Source organism: Tympanuchus pallidicinctus, unplaced genomic scaffold (assembly GCF_026119805.1).
Source record: "Tympanuchus pallidicinctus isolate F22 unplaced genomic scaffold, pur_lepc_1.0 scaffold1, whole genome shotgun sequence".
Lineage (NCBI taxonomy): Eukaryota > Metazoa > Chordata > Aves > Galliformes > Phasianidae > Tympanuchus > Tympanuchus pallidicinctus.
In genome coordinates, this window is record NW_026294618.1 from 100,285,414 (window position 1) to 100,312,693 (window position 27,280).

The 27,280-nt window shown below is 45.7% G+C and overlaps 1 protein-coding gene across 5 annotated transcripts; it reads right to left on the minus strand.

Moving 5' to 3' along the window:
• Positions 1-7,364: 7,364 nt before the first annotated feature.
• KCNK12 (potassium two pore domain channel subfamily K member 12) lies at positions 7,365-26,514 on the minus strand. 5 transcript variants are annotated; one of them, XR_008206588.1, is made up of 4 exons: positions 26,163-26,514; positions 13,078-13,969; positions 9,906-10,021; positions 7,365-7,974 (listed from the first exon to the last, which is right to left on the minus strand). XR_008206588.1 is itself a non-coding variant. In XM_052682349.1 (3 exons), the coding sequence occupies exons 1-3, from the start codon at positions 26,512-26,514 to the stop codon at positions 9,973-9,975; spliced, it is 1,293 nt and encodes a 430-aa protein (XP_052538309.1). In that variant the 3' UTR covers positions 8,150-9,972. The 5 variants fall into 5 exon arrangements, 1 of the variants encoding a protein (XP_052538309.1); XR_008206589.1 differs by lacking the exon at positions 7,365-7,974 and adding an exon at positions 8,150-9,048; XR_008206586.1 differs by lacking the exon at positions 7,365-7,974 and adding an exon at positions 8,150-9,226.
• Between the last annotated feature and the right edge of the window lie 766 nt (positions 26,515-27,280).

Below are 27,280 nucleotides of genomic sequence, written 5' to 3' on the forward strand. Positions count from 1 at the left end.
TAGTAATGCTCTATTAGTGCTCCATTAGAAAAAATCATCATAAAATTTACAGGAGTACCCAGGAGAAGCTTTGGTGGAATCATAGACTGGTTTGTGTTAGAAGGGACCTTTAAGGTGATGTAGTTCCAACCCCCTGCTGTAGGCAGGCACAGCTCCCTCTGGACCAGGCTGCTCACAGCCCCATGCAGCCTGGCCTGGAATGCCTCCAGGGAGGGGGCATCAACAACCTTGCTGGGCAACACGTTCCAGTTCTTACAGTAAAGAATTTCTTCCTAATATCCACTCTAGATCTACCCTCTTAAAGTTTAAAATAATTTCCCCTCATCCTGTTGCTACCTGCCTTCCCCAGCTTTTCCTGTAGGTCCCTTCATTGTGTTTCTCTTATGCATGGACAGGTAATGCTCATGAAATACCCCCCAGGCCTGCTCATTGTGCCTGGGTCGTGGTACCTCTTGCATTTTCTGGTGGCTTTGTAAGGTAGGCATAGGCAGAGGCAAATTTACAGTTGAACAGAAACTTCTGAGTTGGTCGTGGTTTGTGATGTCTGTCTGAAGAAAGAACACAGAGATTGTTATCTGCTGCTACTCACACTGAGACATTTTAAAAGCATTTGGATACAGGTTTATGTACTGGAAATTCAGCATTTTAAATTGTAGTTCTAGAATGCTTCGCCTTTATTTAAGACTGGCAGTGTTGAAAGATTGATGGGAAAAGGTATTTATCATTTAGAGATGGGAATAAAATGATGCCAAAAATACCTTGAAAACTCTTGCTGTGTTCTGTAGCAGAGAAGACATCAGTGGGTGTATGCTGGGGACAGTGCACTGCTGCTACATCTGTGCATCAGGGCTTGCTCTCGCAGCAGTCACATTAACTCCTCTGTGCTCCCTGTTGGAATGCTTAGTGCTGTTCAGCTTGCTGGTGAGTAGCATTTTTTTGTTGTTAGGCTAGAATTTGGGGAAGATGTCTGGTACCTGTAATCTAACTGTCCTGAGTCATACCAGAGATGTCCTTGCAGCGTGCCATCCCTGACCAGGGCAACAGCCGTGACAAAGGGTATTTTCCAGGAATGTCTCTGTTTTCCCCGTGACGATGACCGAACTCTGTGTCTACAACACTGCTGAGATGTTCCTCACTCACTGAGCAGGAGGGACTGCTGCTTGTTTGCTTTGAACCCTCTTTCTAGTTTTATCCTCTGTGATCTCTACTTTTATTCAGCACGTCTCTGTACCACAAGAAGTTTTGCATCCCGACAACCAACAGGATTCCATTAGTTCGCTCTCACCTCATGCATTTCAGCGTTCACAGAGAAGAAAGCTGCAAGGCGATGGGCTTTTAAAACTCATCACCTCATCCTCCATCTGTGCTGCACTTCCCTGTCCCCCGTCCCTGGGTGTGCTGCTGCCGCCACATATAGGTGAGAGGATTGGGCTCACTTTAGTCTCCATATGCCATTGAAGCTTGCAAATTGGGTTACAGACAGTGTGATTTCATGTGAGCAGGAGGATGGCTATTTTTGCTAATTCCAATTTAGCTTTTCTTTCAGAAACATACCTACAAGGCAGAAGCAATTTCTGGCCTGCTCCAGTTATTACAGAACTGCGACGAGAACATAAAGACCATCAAAGCTTCAGAACAAAACAATGGAGCTGCTGAGGGGCACTGGGGCCCCTTATGTTCAGCTTCAAATAAAACTGCAGGTTTCTCATTTGCTTGAGAAAGCTTGGCACTGTATTCCTACTGCAGTCTGTGCAGTTATTGTTCCATCTACAAGGCTCCTTATAAAGGATGCAAATGGCATTAGGTGAGTCGAAATAAAAGAGCAGATGTGGTCAAACACTGAAAGGATTTGATTTTTTTGATTGCTTTCCCACCCACCTTTCAGTGACCGGCAACCTACCAGCACGGAAGATGACACTTTGTTTTGCCTTTTGGTTTGTGGTCAAAAGCAGGTGAGCTGCTTGGTGTCAGCATGCTCCAGTTACAGCTGGAGGACTTGAGGTTTAAGCTAATGAACCCAGAGAAAGCAGTTGTCCACTGTTGGGACTCAGCTGTGCCACATGCCTATTCCTACTTGCAGCTGTGCAAGTTCATCTCACATAACAGTGCATTTGATAAATGGCTCTGTATCTCTTCATTGGAATCAAGGTTGATTTGGAATCAGAAATTACAGGAACAGCGTCAAGCTGAGCCCTTGCCCACTGACACATGGCATTAAAGATAGCTGGAGAAGAATTTCAAGCCTAAGAGACCTTCAGATCTCTGTGGTTCAGCCTCTGCTTTCATTTGCTTGTGAGCAGCAGGCCTCTTGCTGGCATGGTCTTTGTGAATGTGGGTTTATGCTTGCCAACTCTGGTCTGAGCTTAGTTTGTGCAGCTGGTCCAGGTTCATATACACTGTAAAAGCAGCCAAGTGTGCGGTGGTCTAATCCTTCCAGATTTAGTGAAGCCTGCATGGGAGCTTGTTATTCTGGAGATACTCTGATGAAGTCCAGGATTGTGTGTGCAGTTTTATCTGGTTTGATACAAGGTGAGGATGACATCATCTAGTCACTACCTTTTGTTAAAACAAAGTCACCAAGACTGGATCTACCTGTTGGGACTTTCCATGAAAACTTCAAGCATTTATGAAGCGAGCTGTGGACTAGCAAAACACCTGCATGGCTGGGTGGCTTTTGTTTTGTTTTGTTCCCCCTCCCTGCCCTGAGATTAGTGTCTATTGGTTTGGTCCATGGGTCTGTGCTATTCTGTTCTTGGTTGTTCTCAGCGGTTCCATTTCTCTTAAGTACTGATTTCAGAGTGATTCCAGCAGCACAATGAGGGCTGGAGGTACAGTCAGTGACCAGATGCTCATTTATCCTGTCTACATGAGAAAGAATAAATTGTCTGTGACTTTGATTTCCCTGTCCAAAGAAACCAGGTGAGGTGCCAGGCAACTTAAAGATGTTTTACGTGTATGAGAGTTTTAGCTCTGGGAGCACTGTAAGCAGTACACTTATCTGATATTTGCAGATGATGCCTAAAAGTGTGCTCTTTGGCTCTTCCTGGAGAGGGAGGTGTGTGAGGTGTGCTTGGTGTGAACCCCAGAGATGCTGTAGCCACGGCACCTAGGCCAGTCTCTCTTTAGGAGGGTTCTGGCCATCAGTACCTGCCAGCACCTGCTCATTAAACCAGAGGAACCCAGGAGCAGCTGGTACAGCTGCTACTTTGAGGAGAAGTAGAGTCCCTGTTTTTGTTCTTTCAATACATGGCTCTAATCCTCCAGCACTCTGGCTACTGCCTTTGTGACAGAGCACAAATCAGCATGTGGTGCTGCCCTTGAGCTCAGGCTTTGCACAGAGCTTGTCTCTAAAACTATGGTGATTAGATGTGTGTGTTGGTTTGGGTGGGACTGGGGGACTAGAGGTAGCAAAAAATACTGTGTGTCCAGATCAGGGCCAATCTGGAGCATCTGTCTGTACTGAGTGCACAAGCAGAATAGGGTTTCTGGGGGTGTATGTCAGCCCTCAGGCTCAGCATCACTTAATGCTGAACTGCTGTGAAGAACCTTAATGGATGCTGCTGTTTTCTCTTGCCTCATTTTGGTTCAGTCCATTAGACAAGAACTTCTTGGTTAATTAAGAGAGAAAAAAAAAAAAAAAAAGAGCAAAGCAGTAATTAAATGAAAATGAAAATATGAAGCATGCACAGCTAGAGGGCTCTTCTTAACAAAACCATGATTGTAATTTACTGTAAATGTGGCCATAAAACTGAAGAGGACCAGGAGCAGGAGGCAGCTCCTGGTATGGCAGTCAACATCTTCAGTAAAGGCAACACAGAGCAGGAGAACCTGCAGCCATCTATCTTAGTTACACAGTGTATTGATCTCCTGTTCAGCTATAACAAATTCCACTGCCTCAGGGGCATGAGCCAGCAGCGAATACCAGCAGTTACTCCAACAAGAGAATGACCCACTGCCCCAGGAGGGGCAAAGGGATCCATGCTGGGACCCTGCAGATCCTGAGGCCCCGTGGAATATGATGATGGCTGCATTTGCAGAGATCTGGGTGACTTGAGGTAAATGTTGGCAGCTGGAGCTCGGTCTGGGCAGCTGTGCTCCCAGGGCTGTGGATGTGGTGGGATAGTAGAAAGATACTGCAGGATATAGGGCTGCAAGATATAGGGCTGAAACTAATAATGCCCTGCTGTGATTTCTGAGGTTTGGAAAGATTTGAGAGCAAAGACAACTGGCAATGCTGAATGATGTTGTAGCCCCCAAGTCTGGTCTCTGTGCTCCCTAGGGAGAAACTGTTAGACACAGGGGATCAGCCAGAGTGGGGGGGAAGCAAAGTGAGCATGAAAGTTGGACGGAGGCTCCCGTGCCCAGCACTGGGTCAAGAGGCTGAGAGGGACAGAGCCGTCACCAAGTCCTGGCATGGCACCATTTCTCCTCACTTTTTTTTTTTTTTTTTTTTTGAGTGAAGACAATTTCCTTAAAACCCTTTAATGAAATTACGTTTTCAGAAAACATCTCCTAAGTGTCCTTTGTCGGAGTTGCTATGTATTTATTTGGTTTCGTTTGAAGGGCAACCAGGAAAATGTTCTTAGGTGCCTGAGCTCAAAAGGCCCTTTGGCTCAGCTCAGGGCAGTGCTGATGGCACTAGGCCTCATGGCGGCCTGCAGCTCCTCGCAGCGCGGAGCTTTGCTCTGTGTGACAGCAATGGGGCCTGAGGGGACGGCATGGAGCTGTCAGAGAAGGGCTGGGGGTGAGGGAAAGGCTCTGCTCCAGAGGTGGTGGGCATGGCACAGGCTGCCCAGGGCTCTCACCCTGTGACACTGAGTCTATGCCTGCCCTGAGGTAGAAGTACCCATGACAGCAGGCAGAATTTGGCACTGGTGATTTTTCCAGTTGCTTTGGAGCAAAGCAACTGGAAAAAAGCACAAAGCACAAAGCCACTTTGTGCTCCAGCAGCAAAGTGGCTATGGTATTTCTAGGGATTTCCAGCACTGCCTGTCCACGGCCCTCGATTTGATTTCTGTGTCCTCTCTGCTTTTTTGTAGGCGAAACCAGCCAGAAAAGGATGAATGATCCCTAATGGTAGTTTTCATACGTTCTTTTGAAGTAATTCTTTTACAGCACAGCAATAGAGACCAAAACGCATTCAGCTTGAGAGATAATAGCACATAAAAATAACTAAAAAGTTAGTGCATTGACTGTTCGATGCTTAGATAGAAAGTAAAAAAATGAAAGTAATTCTCCTGATAGCTTGTAAGAGGGCTGATTGATGCAGCTGTCTTTTCACTGCCATTTTCAAAAGCCAGAGCTATGCTTTTTTTAGGATTACTTTGATAAACGGATGTTTTGTTAAAATCCCACTGAGCTGTTTTTTGACTGCTGCCTTATTCCTAGCTGATCCCCACAGGACAGCAGGATTTGTGCTGCTGGCACTACGAATGACAACATCCCTCACCTCTCTCACTTGCCTTTAATCATGCTCTCTTGTTCTCATCACTATGGCCCTGCCGTCCTATTTCACAAGCTTTGCTGTCACAAGGCAGTATGCCTGCTCCCACCTGAAAGCACCCGGCTTGGAAGCACCTGAAATATGCTGGATGCTATCAGTTTCTGTTGGAGACCAGGTGCTCAGGAGCTGTAGGGTTGGGACTCTCCTCTCATTATCATCCCAAGTAGAGATCTGGGGATCAAGGAGGAGTTCTTAAGTTCTAATGCTAGTATGGAACTCTCGTGTTGTGGTAGACAAGTCCTTGAATCTCTGGCATTTGAGTTTCTGTATACAACAGATAGGAAATAAGGATGGAGAAAACTTCACACTCAGAGACTCGAGGATCAGCTTACGGCTGTTCATGAGACACTTGGAAATTACAGGCAGCAATTACAGTGGCGGAAGGGAAAATGATAGAGGATCTATTCATCCGTGGGCTTCTAACTATTGATAATGCTGTGTTTGAGGAAGGTAATTGCTCTTCAGAGGGAAACAGTCTCTAAGAAATAATTCCTGATGGCTCGTGTTTTCTTGTCTTTTTTTTCTCTCAGGCATGTGCACACAGCCTGTAGCTGCCAATAACTCATTCTTAGTGCAAGGTAATTTCTGTTTTAATGATCTCACAGATCTCACAGCAATGTTTCCCATCACTTGTTCGATTTATCAAGAAATATTTCATTTCCTGTGTAATAGCACAGCTGATTCTCATGAGGTTGCTGAATTACACTTACATTTTTGGAAGATGAATGAAAAATACAAAGATTGGTAAAAACTAAAATGTTACTTACAGTCATGAAGAGCCAAAGGCAATGATTCAGCCTCATTAGATGGGTATGAACAATCTCTTCCAATGTTGGCTCCTGTTCCTGTTTAACTGCTGATGGGTTTTACCTGATTTGCAATGATTTCAGGAGTGAGCTTTAACTTCCCTACATAATCTAGATTAATTGGTCTGGTTTTACATGGGTGAGAGAATACTGCAAATCCACAACGATGTAACAAGATGGAGGTAGGGACCCTGTACAAACCCCAGGGATGCGGTGCTCATAGCAGCAGCATCCACGCTGAGAGGCAGTGGGCTCAGCACTAAGAAGCTGGCAGCTCCACTCTTACTTCTTGTCCAGCACTGCTCCATTGGCTGTCCCTCTCTCTCCTTTCTCCTGCCTATCAGGGAAACAATTCTGTGTGCATTCTGGCAGGCAGGAGCTGCCACTCAGTGTCCACAGGCGGTGTGTCTGGCCCAGCTGCAGCAGGAGCTGTGCACTGGCTTTGGCTGGAGCTCATTTCAGTGAGATGCAGAGGTGAGGGCAGACATGTAGGACTTGACTGGGATTATGAACTGGAATAGTTTTTCCTTTGGTTCCATGTCGCCTAGCATGATTAGCAAACCTCCACATTCAAGGCAATAACATTTCTCTGTTTGCAGCGTGATTGATTTTTTTCTTAATGTCTCTCTTCAGTCAGTAGCAAAACTTCCTGAGTTTATCTTAATACCCTGCACGGAAGTATCCTATTGATCTGAATGAAACCTGGGGAGATACAGCAGCAGTTCCTTACAGCCACATAGAGAGCAAACAGCCTCCATCTGCTCTCTGCTTTGTGGCTGAGCAGAGGCTGGATCTTGCAGCTCTTCCTGGGTGGCACCGTGCAGTGTGAGAGCCTGTTGCACTGCTGGATGAACACACAGCACACGTGGCTGCCCCCCACCAGCTCAGCTGCCCATCCAGCCTGGTCTTGGGCATCTCCAGGGATGGGGCACTACAGCCCTCTCGGCAGCAGTGCCAGGACCTCACCAACCTCTGAGTGAGAAAAGAGAATGAAACTGAAGCAGAACCCTCAGCACTGGCTCCACAAAGAAGAACACTCACACACGTCCTCCAGGCAATGTTTTCTCCTGTTTATTTCAAGAGTCTTTGTAAGAGCTTCACGGCAACGATCCCAGCGCCATTTCCAACCATGTATGAAGGGAGCCAAACTTATCTGCTCCGTTTGGTGGCAAGCTGTATATAACATACCAGTAGAGTGAGCTGAGTATGGCTTTTAGTCCTCTGTGCTCAGAGATCTTATCCTGGGAAAATCCTGAGCTGACACTGAAAATCAGCTGGGTGATAAAAGCACTCGCAATTACTGGGTGTGCTGGATGTCAACCCAGAATTAAATCATTTTTAAAATGTCAATCATTTAAGCAGACTTCAATCTTCAAACTTATTTCAGTTGCTGTTTTGCTGGGAAGCATCATCTCAAGGAGAACAAATACTGGTACTTTCTCATCAACCAATTACAGGAGTTTATGTATGCAATGAATGCAAAGGGGTAAGTGATGCCACCAGGAAACCAGCGTGGATGGGGCATTCCTTCCCCAGTTCACACAGTGAAACACAGCAGTCAGCAAACACCAAACCCAGGGAATTAACAGAAGCAAAGTTCCTCTGATGTTCATCATAACAAATAATAACAGTAGCTCAGTTACAGAGACCTATGAAGCTGTGTGCCTGTAAAAATAAACAAGAATTAAACAGGAATACCTTTGAGCAGACATATTCTTTTCACAGTTGAGTCCTTTCGTATTGGCTTGAAATTTGCAGCTATTACTTTTGCAAAGAGTGTGCTGAAAGATACCTCCCAATAAGCTGAAGTTTTGTGTTTGTGTAAGCAAAGGGACAGCTTTTTCCTGGTAAATAAACAGTATGTGCATTCACAACAAAATAGTCTAAAATATTTTTTGGCTGTAGTGGTTTTTGCTGCTGATTTTACCATGAAATGAGATGAATTATTGCCCACAGCCAGATGGATTTTACTTCCAGGGACTACAACTGATTCCCTAATAGAAACATTAGGAGATGACAAGCATTGAGAACACACTTGGTGTTTGAATTGCACACTGCCTGAATTATCAGTGATTATGTGTTTTTATAAGCAGTTATTTTACATCAACCTGCTGCCTTACACTTTGTGAAATGTGACAGGGTCACAAGAACATCTTATTCACATTTCTTAGATGATCTGATCCTGAAAGCACTTGGGCTGTGATGCTGCACATCTCAGAAGCCACTGATGTCCTTGTGCCCCTCGCTCGGAGCAGGCTGGGAGCTGGCTGGCCCCTGCCTGAGCGCAGTGTGGATGCTGGGACTGAAGGGGAGCCGAGGTTGAAATCAGGACCTGCAGTGTACCTAACATATTGCTCATCTGAGCCACAGAGCAGCGTGGCTGCCTTTCCAGCAGTACGCCTGGTTGTCAGCTTCCCAGGTTGGCCCTGCAGCGCTCGCCTGCGGGATGGAGCGCAGCATATGTAAGCGTGCAGCTCTCTGCTTTCCTCTGCATCTCACGCAGTTCGTCTCTGAATGAGCTCGTGACCCACATGAGCCTGTGACGCATCAGGAGCAACTTTGAGCTGTGGTGCTGTCTGTGCTTTTATGATGGAACACGATGCACGTGTGTTCTGAAAGCAAAGACTGCTTTTTTTTCCTCCTGCATTACTTGGAAAATACCTCTGATGCTCTCCCTTTCTCCACACTTCCCATTCTTCTGGATACAGCAGGAGCACTGCAAGTGGGACCATCTCAGGGCTTTGGAAGTAAAAGGAGTCAACAGGTGGCAGTGTACATCAACACAGGTACATTTGCTATTTTCTTTCCCAACCTACATCTCCAAGTATCCATAGCCGCATGGTCTGTCCTTTCCCAAGGCAGGGTGCTTGCAGCCAGGTGATCTGTACGATCCCTTCCAACCCAAATCATTCCATGGCTGTAAGGAACAAACCCAACATGTACAGAGGTGGAGGGTTTGCATATGGGTCGTACAGTGCACTGTGCACATTTCATTAGTTATCCTGCGAGAGTCACATATTTGTGCCTGACTGAATTTACCACCTAAGGCAACTTCTACTGTATGATTTAAATACAGTATTGAAAATGTGTGTTGGTTTGGAAAGGAACATTAGTAATCCAATGAGAGCAGAAGCCACTGTCCGTAGATCTCCCTAGCAAACAGCACTGCACTAAATATGACTTTGTTTAAATTAGTTTTGAACATTTGCTGTATAAATAATTAGTCAATATTTTTTGAGAGAAAAAGTTAGAAAAAAGAAACAAAAAGGTTAAGAATGGTCTCACTGCAGTGGGTCATTTCTGTGTAATTATCACTTCATCCCACAGGCCATCAGGTTTATACCAAGGCAGTGGCCTTGGCTATACATCCACCACTCAAATATAGCCATGGGGCACAGGCACCTGTTACTTAGAGTTTCTGCTGCCTGTACAGCTGCTCATCAGGCAGTGGAACTGTCTGAGAGTGACGCAGCAGGAAAAGGAGAGGAGTGAATGGAAGGAAAGATGAACTATCCAATCCTAAGCTAACTTCTTGGCTGTCCAAAAATAGAACCTGTAAAAAACTATTCAAGACTGTAATACAAATTCCAAGTTACCTGAAAAGAAAGTGCAGTCTAGTGCAGTGTGCTTTCATTTTCCCATTTTGCTCCTTCAGCTTCCTTCTCATTTCTTGTGCTTCAGTCTGTCTGGGTGTTGCAGGTATCTGCTTTGTCTGCAAAGAAATATCAGGAGGAATTCTACTTGGTGCACCTAGTGCATGTTTAGGGTTTAATTAAGAAAAGGAACAGGCTGCCCTGGGGAATTCTGAGTTGAACCATACACGGTACAAGAGGGGAGGAGTTAGATACTCCAGCATTGCAAGTTTTAAGACAAGATTCCCTAAGAAAGCTGAAAAAAGAGCAGGAGGAACTACAAAGGACTGGTTCCAAGTCCTCCACATCCTCCTGGCTCGCAGGCTCATGCACATCAGTACTCAGTGCCCAGACAGTGCTAGTCCACAGAAAAGTGGGGATATGGAGTTCAGTTTTCACAGCATCATAGAATGGCCCGGGTTGAGTCACGCCATTATATGGGTATATGTGCACTGCAAGAAATAGGGCCACTGGCAGAAATCAGGGCATGTGCTTCCTTTACATCCCTCTGAGGCTAAGGAGAAGCAGAAGGGAGGTTTTCAAGGATCTCAGGAGTAATGAAACATTGCACATAAGCACACAGAGTAGCGATCAGTTGCCCAAAGCCCTCGAGGAGCCCAGTTCTAAGAGCCAATCCATCTCCCTCTGATGTCAGCAGGACCTGCAAAAGCATTCTGCAGCGCTTCTGCTCAGGAGTCCAGGCTGGCATCCAGGTCAGAAAAAAGGCAATCAGAATCAGAAAATGTAAATCACAGAGCATGTCTGCCTTTGACTGGGCTCAGAAGAAGTGCAGGAATGGCAGAGGAGGTGTATGAGCAATTTCACATTAATTCACGTTTCTCTGGCACAAGTAGGTAGTTTGAAAACAATTTACAAACATTTAAACAAAATCCTAATTGCAGTTATAACAGTTATCTTATAAAAACAACTTACTGAAAAAATACAAACCCTTAACCTGCAATTTTGTTATCATAAAGATGTAGCTCTTGAGCTCCCAGAACAGTAATGCGTTTGAACTCATTTTTACAACTATAAACCTAAGCAATTCTGCTGCAATAAAGCCCACCTGCCTCTACTTATGCAGCACTTCACACAGCAGGGTCTGCACAATGAGCAACAGTCCCAGCAATGGCAAAGGAACCACGATATGATCCTAAGGGAGGTCTAGCTTCAAAGAAAGCAGTGTGCTATATATACATGCTCTTAATGAACAAGCTTATAAATTGACACTCAAACGCAGCAGCTGAGAGGGAGTGCATACACAGACCCATGGAGCTTTGGGAGTCGCTGCAACCAGAGAAGCTCCTGCCAAATGAAGGCTGCTCGAATGCAGCCTCTGCCATACCAAGTACTTGTAAACTCTGTAACAGGTAGGTAGAGAATGCAAACATCACGGAGTGATTCTGGCCTCAAAAGCTGTGACTACAGTTGTGGTATAAGAGCCACATCTAATGGTCTAATGCTCTGATCCTTTCTCCTTTACACAAAAGACACAATCACTGCCACCCTTCAGCTGGCAGTCTCACGTGTGCAAAGTGTGCAAACCCTCAAATTAAAAAATTTAACCCCAAGGTTAAATTCCGAAATGTTGTGAGCTCCTCTAAGTTCAAAGGAAAGCAAAATGAGCGAGACCCAAACATACGCAAAACAAACCAACACGTTCTCTAAATGGAACTTCACAGATGTATTTTCAAACATTTCTAACAGCCCTAGTCCTTTTCCATCAACTTCTTTGTATTTTTTCCCTGACAATCAAACCACTAGCCATCGCCTTGCCTAGAACTATCCAAGAGGTTTTCAGGCCATTGTGGCTTCAGCCTTAAGTGCTATTTCTTTCTGAAATCTGGAGAAAATTTTAATCCTTACAGCCTTACAGAAGAGAGAAATTAAATAAATTATCTAGATCTTTGCAAATATCCATAATAGCTATTTGCAGGAATGCCTCTGCACCCATCCATCATGCTGAAACACACACTCAGACCAGGTCTGCTTAAAGATGCTCCCTCAGCAGTTTGGACTAGCACCATTAAATATGAGTTAAAACAGTAGCAACAACCCTAGGCCAATTTATGATTTAATATAATCATTTTGGAGAAGTTGGCTTCTGGAGGATCTACAAAATCCTCTGAAGTTTTGCTCCAAAAATCTATTTTGCACAGCTTTTAGTCAGGTCTGTGGAAAACAAGTGTTGCTGGGGCCTGTGGAAAATTGCAATTGAATTATTTGCAAGATCCTCTGCAACAGTATTCAACAGTATAGTGGAAGATTTATGACAACAGAGAGAGCCTACGTTCATTTTAGCAGATAATTTTCATGCAAAAGTAACATCATTAATAAACAGTTTAACTTACTTCTCAGTAGAAATGCAAACATTTGACACCAGAGATGAATGCTGGCTTCTCTTGCATGTTTTCAGGTTATTCTGTAGGGAGGAACTGCTGTGCATGTTTCAACATGCTTCTTATGCCTTATAATCCCCTGACTTTTAAGAGTTAGGTAGCGCGTGGTGTTTCTGACAAGACTGGCTGAAAAAGAGTTGCTTGTTGTCAGGGGAATTCAGTCAATTTGATTCTCTACCGCTGAGGTCAACAGGATTATTCAAGTGAAGCACGGTCACCCTAAGGCTGGGGTACCTGCAGTCACCTACGTGTATGTTATATACAGGCCTGGTATATTGAATTGCCAAGAGCATCAAGTGCAAAGTTCAGGGCCAGATCCAGACTCCAACAAACAGTGAGATATGGGTTTAGGCAACCCTTAATCCTCCAAGTTTGAATCTGGAACTGACCTTGCTCAGAATGCATTCAAACCCAGACTCCAGGCTATCTGCTGTGTAAGACGTCCATTCTGACACCGCTGTAACCTCTCATGCCACTCTTCTGAAAACGCTTCAGATTCTGCATCAAAGACATCCAAGTCCCTCACAAAACCCCCCCAGGGAGAATTGTGACATTGTGGTCAAGATGTTACTGCATGTTGGAGAAGACATAAAAACCAAAGAAACCAAACTGCTGAACATCCAACGAATACTGAGTCTGCTCTGAACGTAAAACTTTGATCGTTTGCAGCGTTAATCCCACCTGAAATCATCATTTTATTTTTATCAAAGAAACAAAAAGAACTTCAAAAACTCTACCTAGAGTCACTGGTTTCTGCCAAGCGGTTGTTCATGATGGCTAGAGCACCCACCCCTGCGGAGAACCCGTTGTGCCTCGTATTGATACAAACGTTCCTCGGGTAGCCGTTGGCTGTCTCGTACAGCTGCTTTTGCAAAATAGCCAGAGAGACCTTGTTGGATGCCGTGAGCTCCCTCATGGAGATCATCTCTCCAGAGAGCCTCCTGCCATCTGTGTCACTGTCGTACTGCCCGTCAGCCTCCAGGGAGATTTTGTGCCGGCGCAGGCGGGCTCCTGGGGTGATGGCGTTGCGACGCCCAAGGCGGGTACTCGACTTATGGCACTTTGGGCAACATCTGCATCTGAGTTTTTTCAACACCCAGTTCAAGAGTTGCTTGATTACAATTGAGATGACGTTAAAAAGAGAGTATATGCAACATACCCCCATTAATATAAAGATGAAGTTTCCGAATCTGTATAATCCCTGATTTTGGTACACAGCGTTTTGGCTGCTTACCAAATCTCCAAAGCCGATGGTGCTAAAGGTGACAAAACAATAGTACAAGGAGTCGACGTAGTTCCACCCCTCCACCAACGTGTACATCGCTGAAGCGCAGCACGAAAGCGTGATGGCAAAAATTCCCAGAATGAGCATCACGTGATAAACAGATGGCTTCCAGCCGATGAGGCTGCCCACCCCCGACATAGCTGAACCTCTTCGGAAGTTGGGAGGTAGGAGACCACTTCTTCGCAGCTGTCTTTCGTGGCAAGCCTTCATGATGAACGCCAGGAGGGAGATAATGCGCTCCAGAAAGAGGTTGAAGAAGAGGATAGTCCCAGCACACCCAAAAAGACCGTAAACGATGAGGAACACTTTTCCAGCCACCGTTGCTGGCGTGGTCATTCCAAAACCTAAGGTGTGGAGAAAAAGGAGGAACGTTACTGCCACAGTTTTTCATGCATAAGCTCAGGAAGCGTGAAACTTATCTTGTCCCACTGGGCAAAAGAGAGTCCTATCTCTGTGTCAGATAAGGTCAACACGAGATAAGTTTTGTAAAGAATGAAGGAGGCACTGAAAAGCTCAATAAGGTGATTACAGCTCACAGGGGAGCAAAAACTTCCAGCAGTCGTGAAAGACAGCGAATTCATAGGGAGACACCACGGCCACTGTGAGAGTGCTGCAGGGGAGGAAAGCCTTTGTGAGCCTACAGCATGCTGAGGTGAGATGAGACAAACGGGTCACCTCCCTGCTTCCACTGTGTGAACCAGCACGGCCAGCTGGGAAAGTCCTCCATTTATGAGCTGTACATCAGCATTATGCTATTACCATCAAAGTCTGATTACACCCCCCGGCTGAGAAGATGGAAGTCTTCAGGTTACAAAACAGAAGGAAAAAAAACTCCCCAAAGATGGAACATTATTTTGAAAATAACACCACCGTAACACTCTAACCAAACCCCAACTGAGCCCAGCCCACCTGACACAGTCACAGAGAAAAGGAAAAGCCTGCAGGTATTGCCCTTGTTACTGCTATTCTTCTCTGTAGAAGTACTCAGTGGTTCAGTCAAAAATCATTCTGATGGGGCTCAGGTGACTGATCACACTCCATGGATAAATAACTAGGTATAATTAAAATGAATGCACTGCCCAAAATGACAAGCTGAAATCTCTTTACCTCACTGTTCCATGAGATTGCTGAGCAAGTAACATACTTAGGGAAGTAAATATCAACAGCAGACCATGCCAGTGAAAGTTTGCTAAGAAAGCTGCATTTAACAGATAATGTGAACGTAATGAAATCATTAAATCTAGTTTATCATTATGCACCTATAAGCAGAAAAAGAGAAACATTTCTTATGAATAGCGAGTTGAGATTGCTGCCTGAAATCCATTTAAATATTCATGAAAATGTGGAAGTGAAAAATGTGCAGAATAGTAGAAAAGAATAAAAAAACGACATAGATGTAATTGGCTGTTGTTGCCCGGACCCACAGCCCCTCTGTTCTGCTGTGCTGAAGGTCTACCTTCCAAGTAGGCTTCCCAAAGCCTGCCTTGCTATTCCCAGACTTAACAAGGGTGGATAAGGCTTTAGTCAGCTCCTCTTGTGCAGGGTGAAGCTGCTCTCTGGGTGAGCCTCGATGCTTGCCAGAGCCCTCTGGTTTGGTGATAAATATCCACTAGTGGTCTCCAGAAGAAGTCAGGAAGTCTGTGTGGCTGCCAGCAAGGAATACACAGCCAGCTCATTAGGGAGACGGCATCTGTCAGCCCATGCCTCATCAGCAAAGTGGTTAAACATGAGCTTCACTGTAAGTGCCTGGCTATCATGATCAAAATAAATGGGCTGTTGCACATATGGCTAAACACGTTAATTAATGATGAATTAAAAAAAAAAACAGTGTCAGCTTAGGTAGAATTATAAGCGCGCTGAAGTTTTCTAGTGTTGTCTGGTGCTGTCAGTGGTGATGTGTATTTTTCATATGGCTTAAGTTTAAGAGATTTCTGAAGCATAATGTTACCAACGTTTTCTACGTATCTATGCAAGGTGAAAAGTCACACCTCTGTAACAAGATACTAAGGTGTATGGAAAACAAGCAAAGAGCATTCCCAGGTAATGCAGTACCACCAGGTGCTCCTTCAGCAGCCAGCAGCACACTCATGTCCCCTCCTATAAGGTCTGTCCCTTTGGCACCACCCAGGTCACACAGTGTTACTCCTGCTGTGCTCTTCACTTGAGCTCAGCCCCTCCTCAAGGCCCAGTATCATCCTGATCCTCAGACAAAATAAATTCAGGCAGAATATCTATGCTTTGAATCTTCTATTTAAAGCACAAGAGTGCTTCGATTTTTCCATGACACTGGCATATATGGCTATATATATGGCAATGATATACATAAAGTCAATGCTGGGGTTGACCCTGTGCGTCTCAAGCAGTTATTCATCTTCTCTCATTCTAATTCTGCCACACTCCAACCTATGACTTTGGATGCACAGCCTATGGCAGCATTAATTTCACTCTATCCCCAGACAAACAGAATTGATGAAGACGATTTGATAAAAGTAGATAATGCTTATGCAGCCTCTCATGGCTAAGTAAATTAATGAGACCCTTATTCTTACTTGCATATTAGGTTTTTTAGGCACTATTCAGCCTGCAAGAGTTCTGATATATTTAAGCTGATGATTAAAGGCAGAAACAATGAAACATGAACTTGCAAAAATGAATGTGCCTGTGACATGTTGGTCTTGTTTTTGAGATTAAAGGGGTTGACAGTTTTCCAGTAAAGATATATTTACCCAGAAATGGAAGAAAGTTTTGGTCACCTGAAAACAGAACACAAGAACTGAGTAAACAGAAAGCTTCCCATCCTCTGCCATAAGACACTCCTGCACTATATGTAAAGGAATGAAAAAAAACAACCCTAAACTAATCCAAGCCCTAAAATTGTCGAATATAACTTTTAAAACAAATGATTTCTCTAAACAAAGAAAGTATCTATAACTGGAATGCTGTTACCAGGCAGAATTACTTTCTTGAGATGTAAAGACTAAGCTCTACAAGGCTGGTCGCCAAGAATGTAGGTTACAGAAAGATAAACTAAAAGCAATCAGTTTTGTTTCATATCTGCTCCAAACATGCTTTTTTTACTTCATGGTTTCCCACAGTCTTGATAAGTTGCTTCTGCCCAACATGTACACATTCTCTATTTTAGAACTAAAACTCTGGATTAGGGATCTTGTGCTCCTTTCAACCACTTTTCACCTGCCAGCACTTCATCATTATTGCTTCTGACAGAACCGTACCTGTCTATTTCCCAGCTACCTCTCATTTATTCTGCAGCTCCTCAATACCTAATATCCAGGAACAGTTGCCCTGGATACAGGGTCACAGTGCAGAGCAGATCAAACTGCTGCAGACAGAACTCTTCCGCCACATACACAGCTTTCTCCCAAGGACTGGGACCACCACAGTCAGCCTTTTGAGACCACAAATGAGTAAGTTATTTTTCCTTAACATTCTTGACAGCCAGCTTTATCAAAATACCCCCACTCTGGTGATCAAACAGTCCATTTTTTGAGAGCTTTACTAATAGAGCACTCCAATAAACTCAATGAACATAGTGTCAAGGCAGGTGACCACTGCTTCTTGTTATACCTCTGCCATTGAAATATCAGTCTGGTGCTTGAGACAATTGCTGTTCAGAAGAACCCATGCTGGTAGAATGATGGAGATGATGAATTGAACTTCAAGGAGTTTCAAGAAGCTGTGAGAAATCATTAAAGGCTTTTGAGAGCACCACTTTTCCTCTGTTTATACATGGTTGTAACCAGATTATTGGTTATGCAAAATGCTGCTCTGCACAGCAGTACTGAGTAACTGTAACCCTCCTCAGTGCTTCTCTACATTCTATCCACCACCCACGAGGATAAGACCAGGTTTTCACTTCTTTTAAAAGTAAACTCGGTTCTATGAGAATCAGCAGATTTGTCAGCCTCTGCTGTAACCCAAGCTCTCTTCACAGAAAAGGAAATAAGATTAACAGTATGGTTATTTAAAATATCCCCAAGTTTTCTGTTTTAATACAGTCAAAAGACAACCTCGAGTGTTGTCACTTTAATAGCAGTCTAAGGCACTGGAGATGGCCCTGAGGAAGGAGAGAAGAAACATTTAGATGTTGTACTGAGGGACGTGGTTTAGTGGGGAAATATTGGTGGTAGGTGGACGGTTAGACTGGATGATCTTGGAGGTCTTTTCCAACCTTTATGATTCTATGATTCTATGATTATAGCCCTGCTGCATGTGTACATTTACCTTCTCCTGCACACTGCAGGGCTCCCAAGTGTGTTTTTCTCCACTGACATCTAGCTGAGCTTTCCAAGAAAGATTGTCAATTTCTAGTGAGTGATCAGCACAGACATTTATCAGATCACGTGGTATAACTTTTGTACATCTGAATGATAAATGGCCCTGAGAGATGTGTGCTGGAGTCTCAGCTTCACCACCAGCAGCAGTACTATTGCTCTATTCATTTACTAGAGGTAGGTAAGCATTTTTTCTGTGTTGGAATGCACGCTGCCATTTCTGTGTGCATGACGAGAACGAAAGGCATATCAAAGATTAACCCCCCAAAACCCTGCTCATTTCTGTACACAGGTAGCCCAGTAAGTACAGAAGGAGGCTGACCACCTGCTCTGGACAAGCTGCTTTGGTACAGTCAAGGTTAGGAAGAAACACAAGTGTCTCTAAATCAGTTTTATGGTCATTGGTTGTGACTGGCTGCTCCTCTCTGTACACTGTATGAGCAAATGGCTATCACTAAGCCTCCAGCATCACCGGAACAGCAGCAGCTCCAGCACTAAGGCTGCTATGCAGCTCCCTTCCCTCCTGCCTGCATCTCTAAGCATGGGACACTCAAGACTGGTCACAGGCTTAAGGGTGGAAATCTCTGGCAAGATTACATTTGGGTTTGGTGGCTAATCCTATCATATCACTTCAGAGTTTCTAATATGGGACAGAGTCTCCAAAATGAGACTACGAAGAACAAAGCTCAGGGAAGGATTGGTTCCTGAAAGCCAGAAGAAAAATGAATTCAAACTACAAAGAAAGTAATGACTGACAAGATGGCAGTTTTCTTGCCAAGTCCCTGGACTGAACAGAGATAGAGGCACTCTGCAGAACCAGCATCCTTCTTAACTTCTCTGTTAACATAGAGGTCACAAATAAACAGTCTTCCAATGCATCCGGTTTTACTGCTGTTGAAGCAGCATGCTCTTTCTTTTGACTGCAGACTGCAGTGTCCTTGTGAATTGCCCTAATCCAGCCCAGAGCTGCTTCTCCTGGTTGCCTCTACACCTGATGATCAGAGTCCTCTCTGGTTTGTTTTCTTTCCTTATCCTCCCAGCTGGGTGGAAAACACGTTGCTATTGTATTTTCTGAAACTGTGGTGGTGTTAATAACGGAAAATTGTAGCCCATACAGTCCTGAGTTGTTTGAATAAGTTATACTACTGTGGAAAAAACACTTCCCTGCCCCAGAGGCTAATTTCTTCATATCCTGCCTTAACAGCCATTGCAACTGTATCAGAGCCTTAACCTCACTGCAGGTCCTGTGCAGAAGCATCTGTCTCAGCTTGCTGTGCCACTGAACCTCAGTGAAAGCACAGAGATTTTGAGACACTATCAGAGAACACATCTCTGAATTTAACCACTCAGAAAAATCTGCAAAGAAAAGAATGATAAACAAGACACGCATTCAGACTCGGTACCCGTGGACATACATGATGACAGAGCTTCTGGACTCCAGGAGCTGCCACTTCTTTCCCTCCCCTGAGACGTGCCAAATGGCTGAAGCCATGCTCTGCTGTCTCTGACCTTTCCACAGCCTTCATAGAACTGATGATATAATTCCAGGTGAAGTTTCAAAAGTTGGCTTCTCTTGACATCATAATTCCTCACCCTTTAAAGCCGCTTCATCTCTTAATTTTCCTCCTATGTTTTTGAGAATTGTGTATCTAAGCAACACTCTAAGAGGAAAAAGCTTACACTTTGTCATTTTAAATTGTTCAAACACAAGCATTCACATCAGCTTTTGTTGTTTATTAAAACTCGCAGCTGCATTTCAGACACCTGTGTGGACCCACGGTTACAGGAAAAAAAAAAGTAATTATTCATAGCTGTAAGAAAAAAATAATGGTATCCAGATTTTGTTACATCCCTGAGATAATATGGATATTATGAAAGAATACCTGCATGCCTACTCACAACACTGCTCCTGTCAGGCTGAGAAACAGCGCTATCTGAATTTCACCAGTGATCCTGGGCGTGTGCCTTACTTCTCCCCACATGAAGTCTGAGACAAGGTGCTGCTCCTGGCCTTCCCAAGCCTCAGAGCTGGGAAGGTTTGTCCAAATGTTACATCACTGGCTTCTCTTTTGGCTGTACTAAAGCAAAAAGCTTGCAGATATTTTTTTAGAAAAGGTGTTTCTTGACAGCTGTCTTAGCTCTTCTGCTTTAGAAAGAGTAAACCTGTAACGATGCACCTATAGGACAAGAACAACTTAAACCTTCTGGGCAAGATCTTTTACACTGCCTGTCCATTTTTCTCCCACAAGCTCTTAAGCCACCTTTAGCTTGGACAGCTCGTCTACATTATCCAAGAAGACACAAGACCTAATTTTAAGGAACTGCACTAAAAATACAGGGTAACAGCACTACCCAGACTCATCAGTTATTTCTCATTTCCTATTTCTGCATTTAACTCTTCCTTCCTTAGTAAGCATTTCCTCTGACTGCCGTTAAAGTTAATGGTACTGAACGCCTTAGCCACTTCATCATTCACTTTTCATTTTATCCAGCATTTTCCTGGTCCTGTCAGCTCTGTCAGTAACAGCTTTTGTAAAATGACAAACTATTTTACCCCACTTTTTTTTCTTTTACACTGCAGCCCTTTCCAGCCAAAAAGACTTTGAGTAGACTTGACTCTATTTATACATTGAGCACAAATGATACTGTAATTCTGCGTTTGTCCTCAGGAGATAAATGTATTGTCTGCACAATACTCAGCAAAGAAATGACAAAACATTTAATAATGAATAACGAAGAGGTTTTCACTCTTTTTTTTTTTTTTTAATTGAAATTCACTAAAGCATTGCTTTTTTCATCTACAAGCAAGGAGCACTTCCTATGGATCTTTAAACAAGAGTAATAGCAGTGCCTCACCCAAGTAATCCCCTACATTAGCACCAAACCTTTCAACTTCTTATCTTACTCCACTCCAAAGCTTTAATTACTTGAGAAGGCTGCTAATGCCCTGCTTCATTTAATATAATTACATTTAATTTTCTTTCTGCTTCTCTGTTCAACTCCAGAGGGACTGCATTCGAACCTTCCACCATCTACAGTTTGGTGCAGCACCTACTGCCATCTGCAGACCCACAGAGCTCAGGGAGATGTGTTACCCACCCACAGCAGTGACACCTCCAAGGCAGTGCTGACAGCACCAGGTCTGCAGCTGCGTTACAAACCAACAAAAGAATTAACATGGGATTTCCTGAAGCCCTGCAGAATGCCTGCTATTGACTTCAGCTGAAGCAGACAATTGTGGAGACATAAAATTAAGCAAATCTGATTTGTGTGGATTGCTATCCAACTGCACCTTAGGTTAAAATTATTTTTATTTTATTAAATGCTTCTGTTCACAGAAGATTTTACTAAGCACTATTACAGTTTTTCATATGCTCCAGTTCTCCAGCTTGAACCTCGTCCTCACCTACCCCATCCCCAAATGCATTCAGGTATGTGCTTGGTGCTGAGACACTACTAAAACTATTTATTTTGATAAAGGTAAGCAAACTCCACAGTACCCTGGATAGAGGATATGTTCACAGTAAATAAAAACTGTCTTCATACTAAAAAAAGAATAGGGATGAAATGTTCCAAGTTTTGCATTGTTCTAACTACGCCGCTACTACAACAAGCTGCAAATTCTCAGTGACTTCAATAGCTGCAAAGGTACATCAATGCTGCAGTCAGTAAAATAAAGATATCCATCGTATTTTCCAGCATAACAAGAGCAGTGGACATTGACTGTTACGTGAAGTTAACAGTCAATAGATCTATCCCATAATTCTTTTCCTGTTTTGTTCACAATGAAGAGCAACTGAAGTCTGCATAAAAGCAAGACAGAATGCTTTCAAAGATGGGCCAGCAATAAATGAGAAAAAATGAAGGAGTTTGTATGTTCTGCAACAAACAGAAGACAACCTGAGAAGGGAGAAAAATTTAGACTGCAAAAAGAAACAAAGGTCAATAGCAGGACTAACGCTGGGGTGATGAGGAAGAGAAAGACAATGTAAAGCTTTACTTGCAAGTTGTTCTTTGGTAGTTATTAATTTGAATGATTGCAAAGATGCAAAACAAGTATTCAAAATCTAATCAAACATCAGTAGTGGAGGGCATGCTAATTGGGAAGGAGGGAGCAGAAGCTGGAGGAATTAAGAGTGCCTGGGCAATGAGAGAGTGTCAGATAAGCTATAACACAAGGAAAGGGGCAAGGTATCCAGGGGAATGACACGGATGGCAGAGGCTGGGGGCTGGATAGGCTACCTGGTAAGACCAGCTAACCAACCAAACCGCAACAACAAAAAACACATCAAAAAAACACCCCCAAAATAAATTTAAGATGAAACCTTTCATCAGGAACACCTCAAGTCACCTGCATAATTACGTGGATGCTCTCCAAGTACAGCTTTCCATGGCCACTCTCAACTACAAAGCTGCAAACTGTGATTTAGATTACTCTCCTGCTTGGAGCTTTCAACTCATATCCAGACATTCAGGAACTTCTCATCAGTGGTAGATAAAGAAATTAATGCCCCCCTCGGGTTGAAGCTGGGAGGGCAACCCAACCCAACCAACTCTGTGATTCTTTGAAATATGCTGTTGACCTGCTGATCCCATCCTTTGCTCTGACTTTGACAAGAAAACAACTGAGAGAGATTTGCCAGAATAGTGATCAAAACACCCCACGTTCCTAAGGGATCGAATCTGGCCAGAGCAGACCACACTGGAAAACACTCTCTTGCTGGCCCTGGATTGTGTACAGGGTGGCAAAGACAATGAGCAGACCTGCAGCTTAGTAATACTGCTTGTTCTTCCAACTACTTTTCCTGCTTGCTTCTTTTGTTTGGACTTCAACGGGTTCAGACCTGGAAGCAACCGCCCCCTAATGTGAACCCTTTGCAAAAGCATCCCAGAATTGCAGAGTCCTAAGGAAATACAGTGCTGATGCTGACCGGGAGCTCGCTTTGGGCTGCCACCTTTGGGTTCGCACTGGCCATTTAAACGATGAAACTGCATCCGCAAACAGCCAGAACCTTCCCCAGCTACCACTTAAATACAGCACCAAAGAAGATGGGACAGATCTATTTTCACTTTAACCCTTCAGACAATCAAGGTTGTTTGTGGAATTTCTTGCTAAATTATCATGTGAAATGCTTTTGGGCAGGCTAACTCAATGGCTGTTGATAGCACAGTCCAATATCTGAACAGGTTCTTGCAGAGCCACCCAGCTCCCTCCCTTTTACATCTTGCTTCCACTGAACTGCCACCTTCAGCACATCTGGGTTTCTTCAGACAAATTCAACGTAGAGCCAAAGGAGCTTTAGAAGGGCTTATGCTGCCCAAGTTTCAGAGCAGAGCCAGAGATGGGGACGCTGGGTACATGCAGAGGGTCCAAAGCAAACAGGGTCTAACCCCACTGACACCCAGTGGCCTTTTCTTAACCACCTAGAACCTGGACCTAAACACACTTACTCCAAAACAATCCATCTGCAGTGAGGGTGCATTCTAAAAATCTTACGTTGAAAACTAATTTTTATGCACTGGAAAACATTATTTGACCTCTCTATTTTCGGTTTGTTTGGTTTTTTTTACACCTGGCATGGATTTTTCTAAAGTAATTACACTACTTATTTTCCAACAGATGTCAAAAAATGTGTACAAAAATGTGTACTTACACTTTAGAAACTTAACATTATGACTGCACGAGGGGCCAATGTCTAAATATGTTTTAGTAGGCAAGTACCTGGCTTTTATTCTAACATTTATGACAAGAAAAAAAAAAGCTTGATAGAGATTAGATTCATGGACTGAGTCAGAAATCCAGAGCTTCAGATGCTGCCCCATGTACTCTAAGCAGAATGTATACTTGCTAGTAGGATGGCCATCCATTGGAAAACCCATAACTGATGAGGCTTCACACATCATACCACAGAGAAACCTTGTTTGAGTTATGCTCTGCTTTCAGTCTTTAAGAAAGTGCTGGGAACTATTTGTGATTTGCATCTGGGGAAGGAAAAAATAATTTGAATTTCTACAGCCAGCCAAACCAATGAATCAGGAATAAACTTCACCCAGGTGCTCCTTAAAGAAATGAGAACAGCAATACTATAAATTGAATAAAAGAACGTATCTTTGGAAGCTCAAAGTAATGACTGAATTAATGGTGCAGACTGACAGCAAGCAATCAGAAACAGCCTTAAGAATTTTCTTACCTGGTTCTGAAAATCTGACATATTTAACGAAAAATAGATTTGGCACTTCATTGTTCAGCCACAAGCAACATAAACCACAAATGCCCAGAGTACAATCGAGAGGGTGTTTTGTGCACTATTCAGCAGTTGCTTTGTGGGCTATTCAGGAAAATGCTGAAAGATTAGACTTAACAATTCATTTTAACTCTGCTTCCCTGAAGACCTCACTGATGTGCTTCTTGTCCCGAGGGTTTGCATGTGCCTTGTGTTTGGTGTAATGATGCACGATGCAGAACCGCACCAAGGAAATTTAGGAGCTGAAGCACCTAATGGAAGCAGTGCAGAGCAAAGGTCCTGCTGCAGAAGGGTGGGGAATGAGTCCATGTAACCAGCCAGGTGGAGGCCAGGAGCTTCTCCCCAGCCCTGCCCCACACCTACGAGGAAGTGCCTTCACTGTGTGAAGGGATGAGGGAGTGAAGTATGCATCCAGCAGCACGGGGCTGCAGCTCAGTGAGAACTGGTGAGGGGAAGATGAGAACCTCAAGAGACCCAGCGAGCATTCTTTTGTCTAAGCTGGAACCTTTCACGGGTAAGAGAGAGAGCAACCCGTGGGTGATGTCTCCTTGACAAGACAATGCCTTTCTGTTGGTTAAGCTTTCTGGTGTGTTGCTAGGACAGGCGTGTATTCAGCTGAAGTAATAAAGCTGCTTTGACACATGTATCTGATATGGCAGTTGGGGAAGCAGGCTGTTTTGACTCTAAATGTCTGATAGCTCTAGGTGAAGTTAGGTAAAGATAGCTTTCTTCTTGTCAATGAATCATGACATGAACACAAGTGAATTTGCTCTGAACGACTATAATACTAAATATAATAACAGTTGACAGCGGAATCAAAGGCAGAGCAGATTGGTGGGCACCTAAACGAGCTGGCTGTGAGAGTCCAGCAGGTCTGTATGAAGGCTCTAGAGCTGCTCCCCTGGGGTACATGCTGATGCAGTTGCATTGCAGGAGCACGAGAAACATATTCCTCTGTTTACACCTGCCAAGAGTGCTGAAAAGCCCCTCTGAGTCCTTCGTTCTGGCCAAAGGTGCAGTGATTGCAGACAGCGGGACGAAGCAGAGGTACAAATATTTGCAAATGAGTAAGAAACATCTTACATCTTCACGGCCATTCTGAAGAGAAGGCAGAGGCTGCAGAGGGGAGTGTTCTGTATGTGCACACCTCTGTCTGCTATTGCAGGTGTACAGACAGAGCACTTTGTTGGTTTGTCAGTGCACCGACTCAGTTTTCCATCCATTCAGCTCAGTAGTAGTGATCTTTTCACAACTGTGTGTTCCTGAGACGCAGGCCTAACAAAGTTACATTAAAATGGTGTTTTAATGCCTGTTTTACCGAAAGGACTCAAAGAAGGAAAGTTAACAGGATTATTTAGCGCAAAAATTAACGATGCTTAACAGCACTGCTGCAGTCATCATCACGGCTGTGTTACAGAGCTCAGTCACTACTGATGAAATGTTTTCTGAACCAAACGAGTGTGAGCACAATGGGGAGCTGTGCGTTTCCTTCTTTTTAATAAAGCAAAGCACGACGTGTACGCTCTGCGGCCCCAGGGCAATCTGCTCGTTATGGAACTTACAAAGTGGAGGAGTGAGGAAATGAGCCCGCTGTGTCTGCGGGGACACGGTTCCTAAAGCAACACCGAGAGCTACGGACAGCCCAAATTTACTTGGGGTGCATATCCCACATCGCAGCTCTCGCTCGGGCAACGCTAAAGTAAAATAAAATTCCTCCCCCCCCCAAACCATTTGCCCATCCAGCTCCGCTCTTTCCAACCACCGAGCCGCCGCCGATAACCGCAGCCAGTCGCGGCCAGCGGCGCTGAGGGGACGCGTCGCTGCGCTACCGGGCAGGCGGCTTCGCACATCTCACGTCTTCGTTCACAGACGCGCCTCAACTTTGCCAGCCCTTACAGACGGCGGCCCGCAGCGCTCGGAGCGGCCGTCCCGGCGCCGCCCCGCGGGACCCTCCCGGGAGCCGGGCTGCCCCGAGCGGGACCCCGGCGGCGCTCACCTACCTATGGTGGAGACGACGGTGCTCACGAAGTAGAAGGCTCCGGGGAAGTCCCAGCGGGGCCGCAGGGCGTCGACGCGGATGCCCGCGGCCATGGCCGCCTCGTAGCTCCGCAGGAAGGCGCGCAGCTCGGGCAGGCTGATGTTGAAGATGCGGCTGAAGTTGTGCAGGGTCCGGTTCCAGCGCAGCTGCGCCGCCGCCTCCGACGGGCTCTCGAGGGCCGAGAAGACGGTGGCGCCGGCGCTCAGGTACGCCGCGATGAGGGCGGCCAGCAGCAGGAACCGCCCGTTGTCCTCGTTGAGGGGCGCCGGGCGCCGGCGGCGGCGAGGACCCGCCGCCCCCCGCCGCGGCATCATCCGGGGAGCGGCGCGGCGGCGGCGGGGGCCGCGGGCACGGGCGGGCGCGGCGCGGCGGCTTCGCTGCGGGGGCCGCGGCTTCGCTGCGGGGGCCGCGGCTCTGAGTCATCCCCCGGCGGGGCCGGCGGCGGCGGCGGCCCCGGGGCCTCGGGCTGCTGCGGCGCGGCCTCGCCGGCGCACCTCGGCGCGGCCATGAGGGCGGCGGCGGCCCCGCCGCGGGCGAGACCGCCGCGGGGAGGCGGAGGCTCCGCGCCGCGCCCGGTCGACGGCGGGCGGCGCGGAACCCCGGGGCGGGGGGCGGAGGGGGTGGGGAGCCGCGCACCGGGCGGGAGGGCCGCCCCGGCCCCGGCCCCGCGCCGCTCTCACGGGCCCGGGCCGCCGTGCCGGGGGCGGGACGGGACGGGGCGGGGCGGCTCCGTCGCGGCCCCCGCGGGGGTCCGCCGTCCGGCCCGGGCCCGCCCCGAGCGCCGGAGGGCTCGCGGGCTGAGGGGCGCGTGGCCTCGCGGGCGGCTTTGCTCGTGCCGCTGCCCCGCGCCAAAAAAGGAGGCTTCGGGGCAGCCGCTCTGCGCAGGGAGCGAATGAATCGCAGGGGTTTCGAGGAGCTGCTCTGATTCCAGTCTCTGGGCTGCGCAAAGTTAGACTCAGCGCCGCGACCGGTCGCGTTGCCGGTACCGAGCTCTAGCTTAGTTGGAGCCTGCGGCTCTAAGGTCGCTTTTCTCCAAGGCGTTTCTGCAGGACGCTCGCTGCAGCCTCCGCTGTCCATTGG

Excerpts from the sequence above, each read along its gene's own strand:
- KCNK12 (XM_052682349.1), bottom strand. The coding sequence starts at position 26,514 with ATGATGCCGCGGCGGGGGGCGGCGGGTCCTCGCCGCCGCCGGCGCCCG. Across the intron at positions 13,970-26,162 it reads CACCGTCGTCTCCACCATAG|GTTTTGGAATGACCACGCCA; the intron begins GTAGGTGAGCGC and ends TCCACACCTTAG. Across the intron at positions 10,022-13,077 it reads GCAGAAACCAGTGACTCTAG|ACAAAGCAGATACCTGCAAC; the intron begins GTAGAGTTTTTG and ends ATTTCTTTGCAG.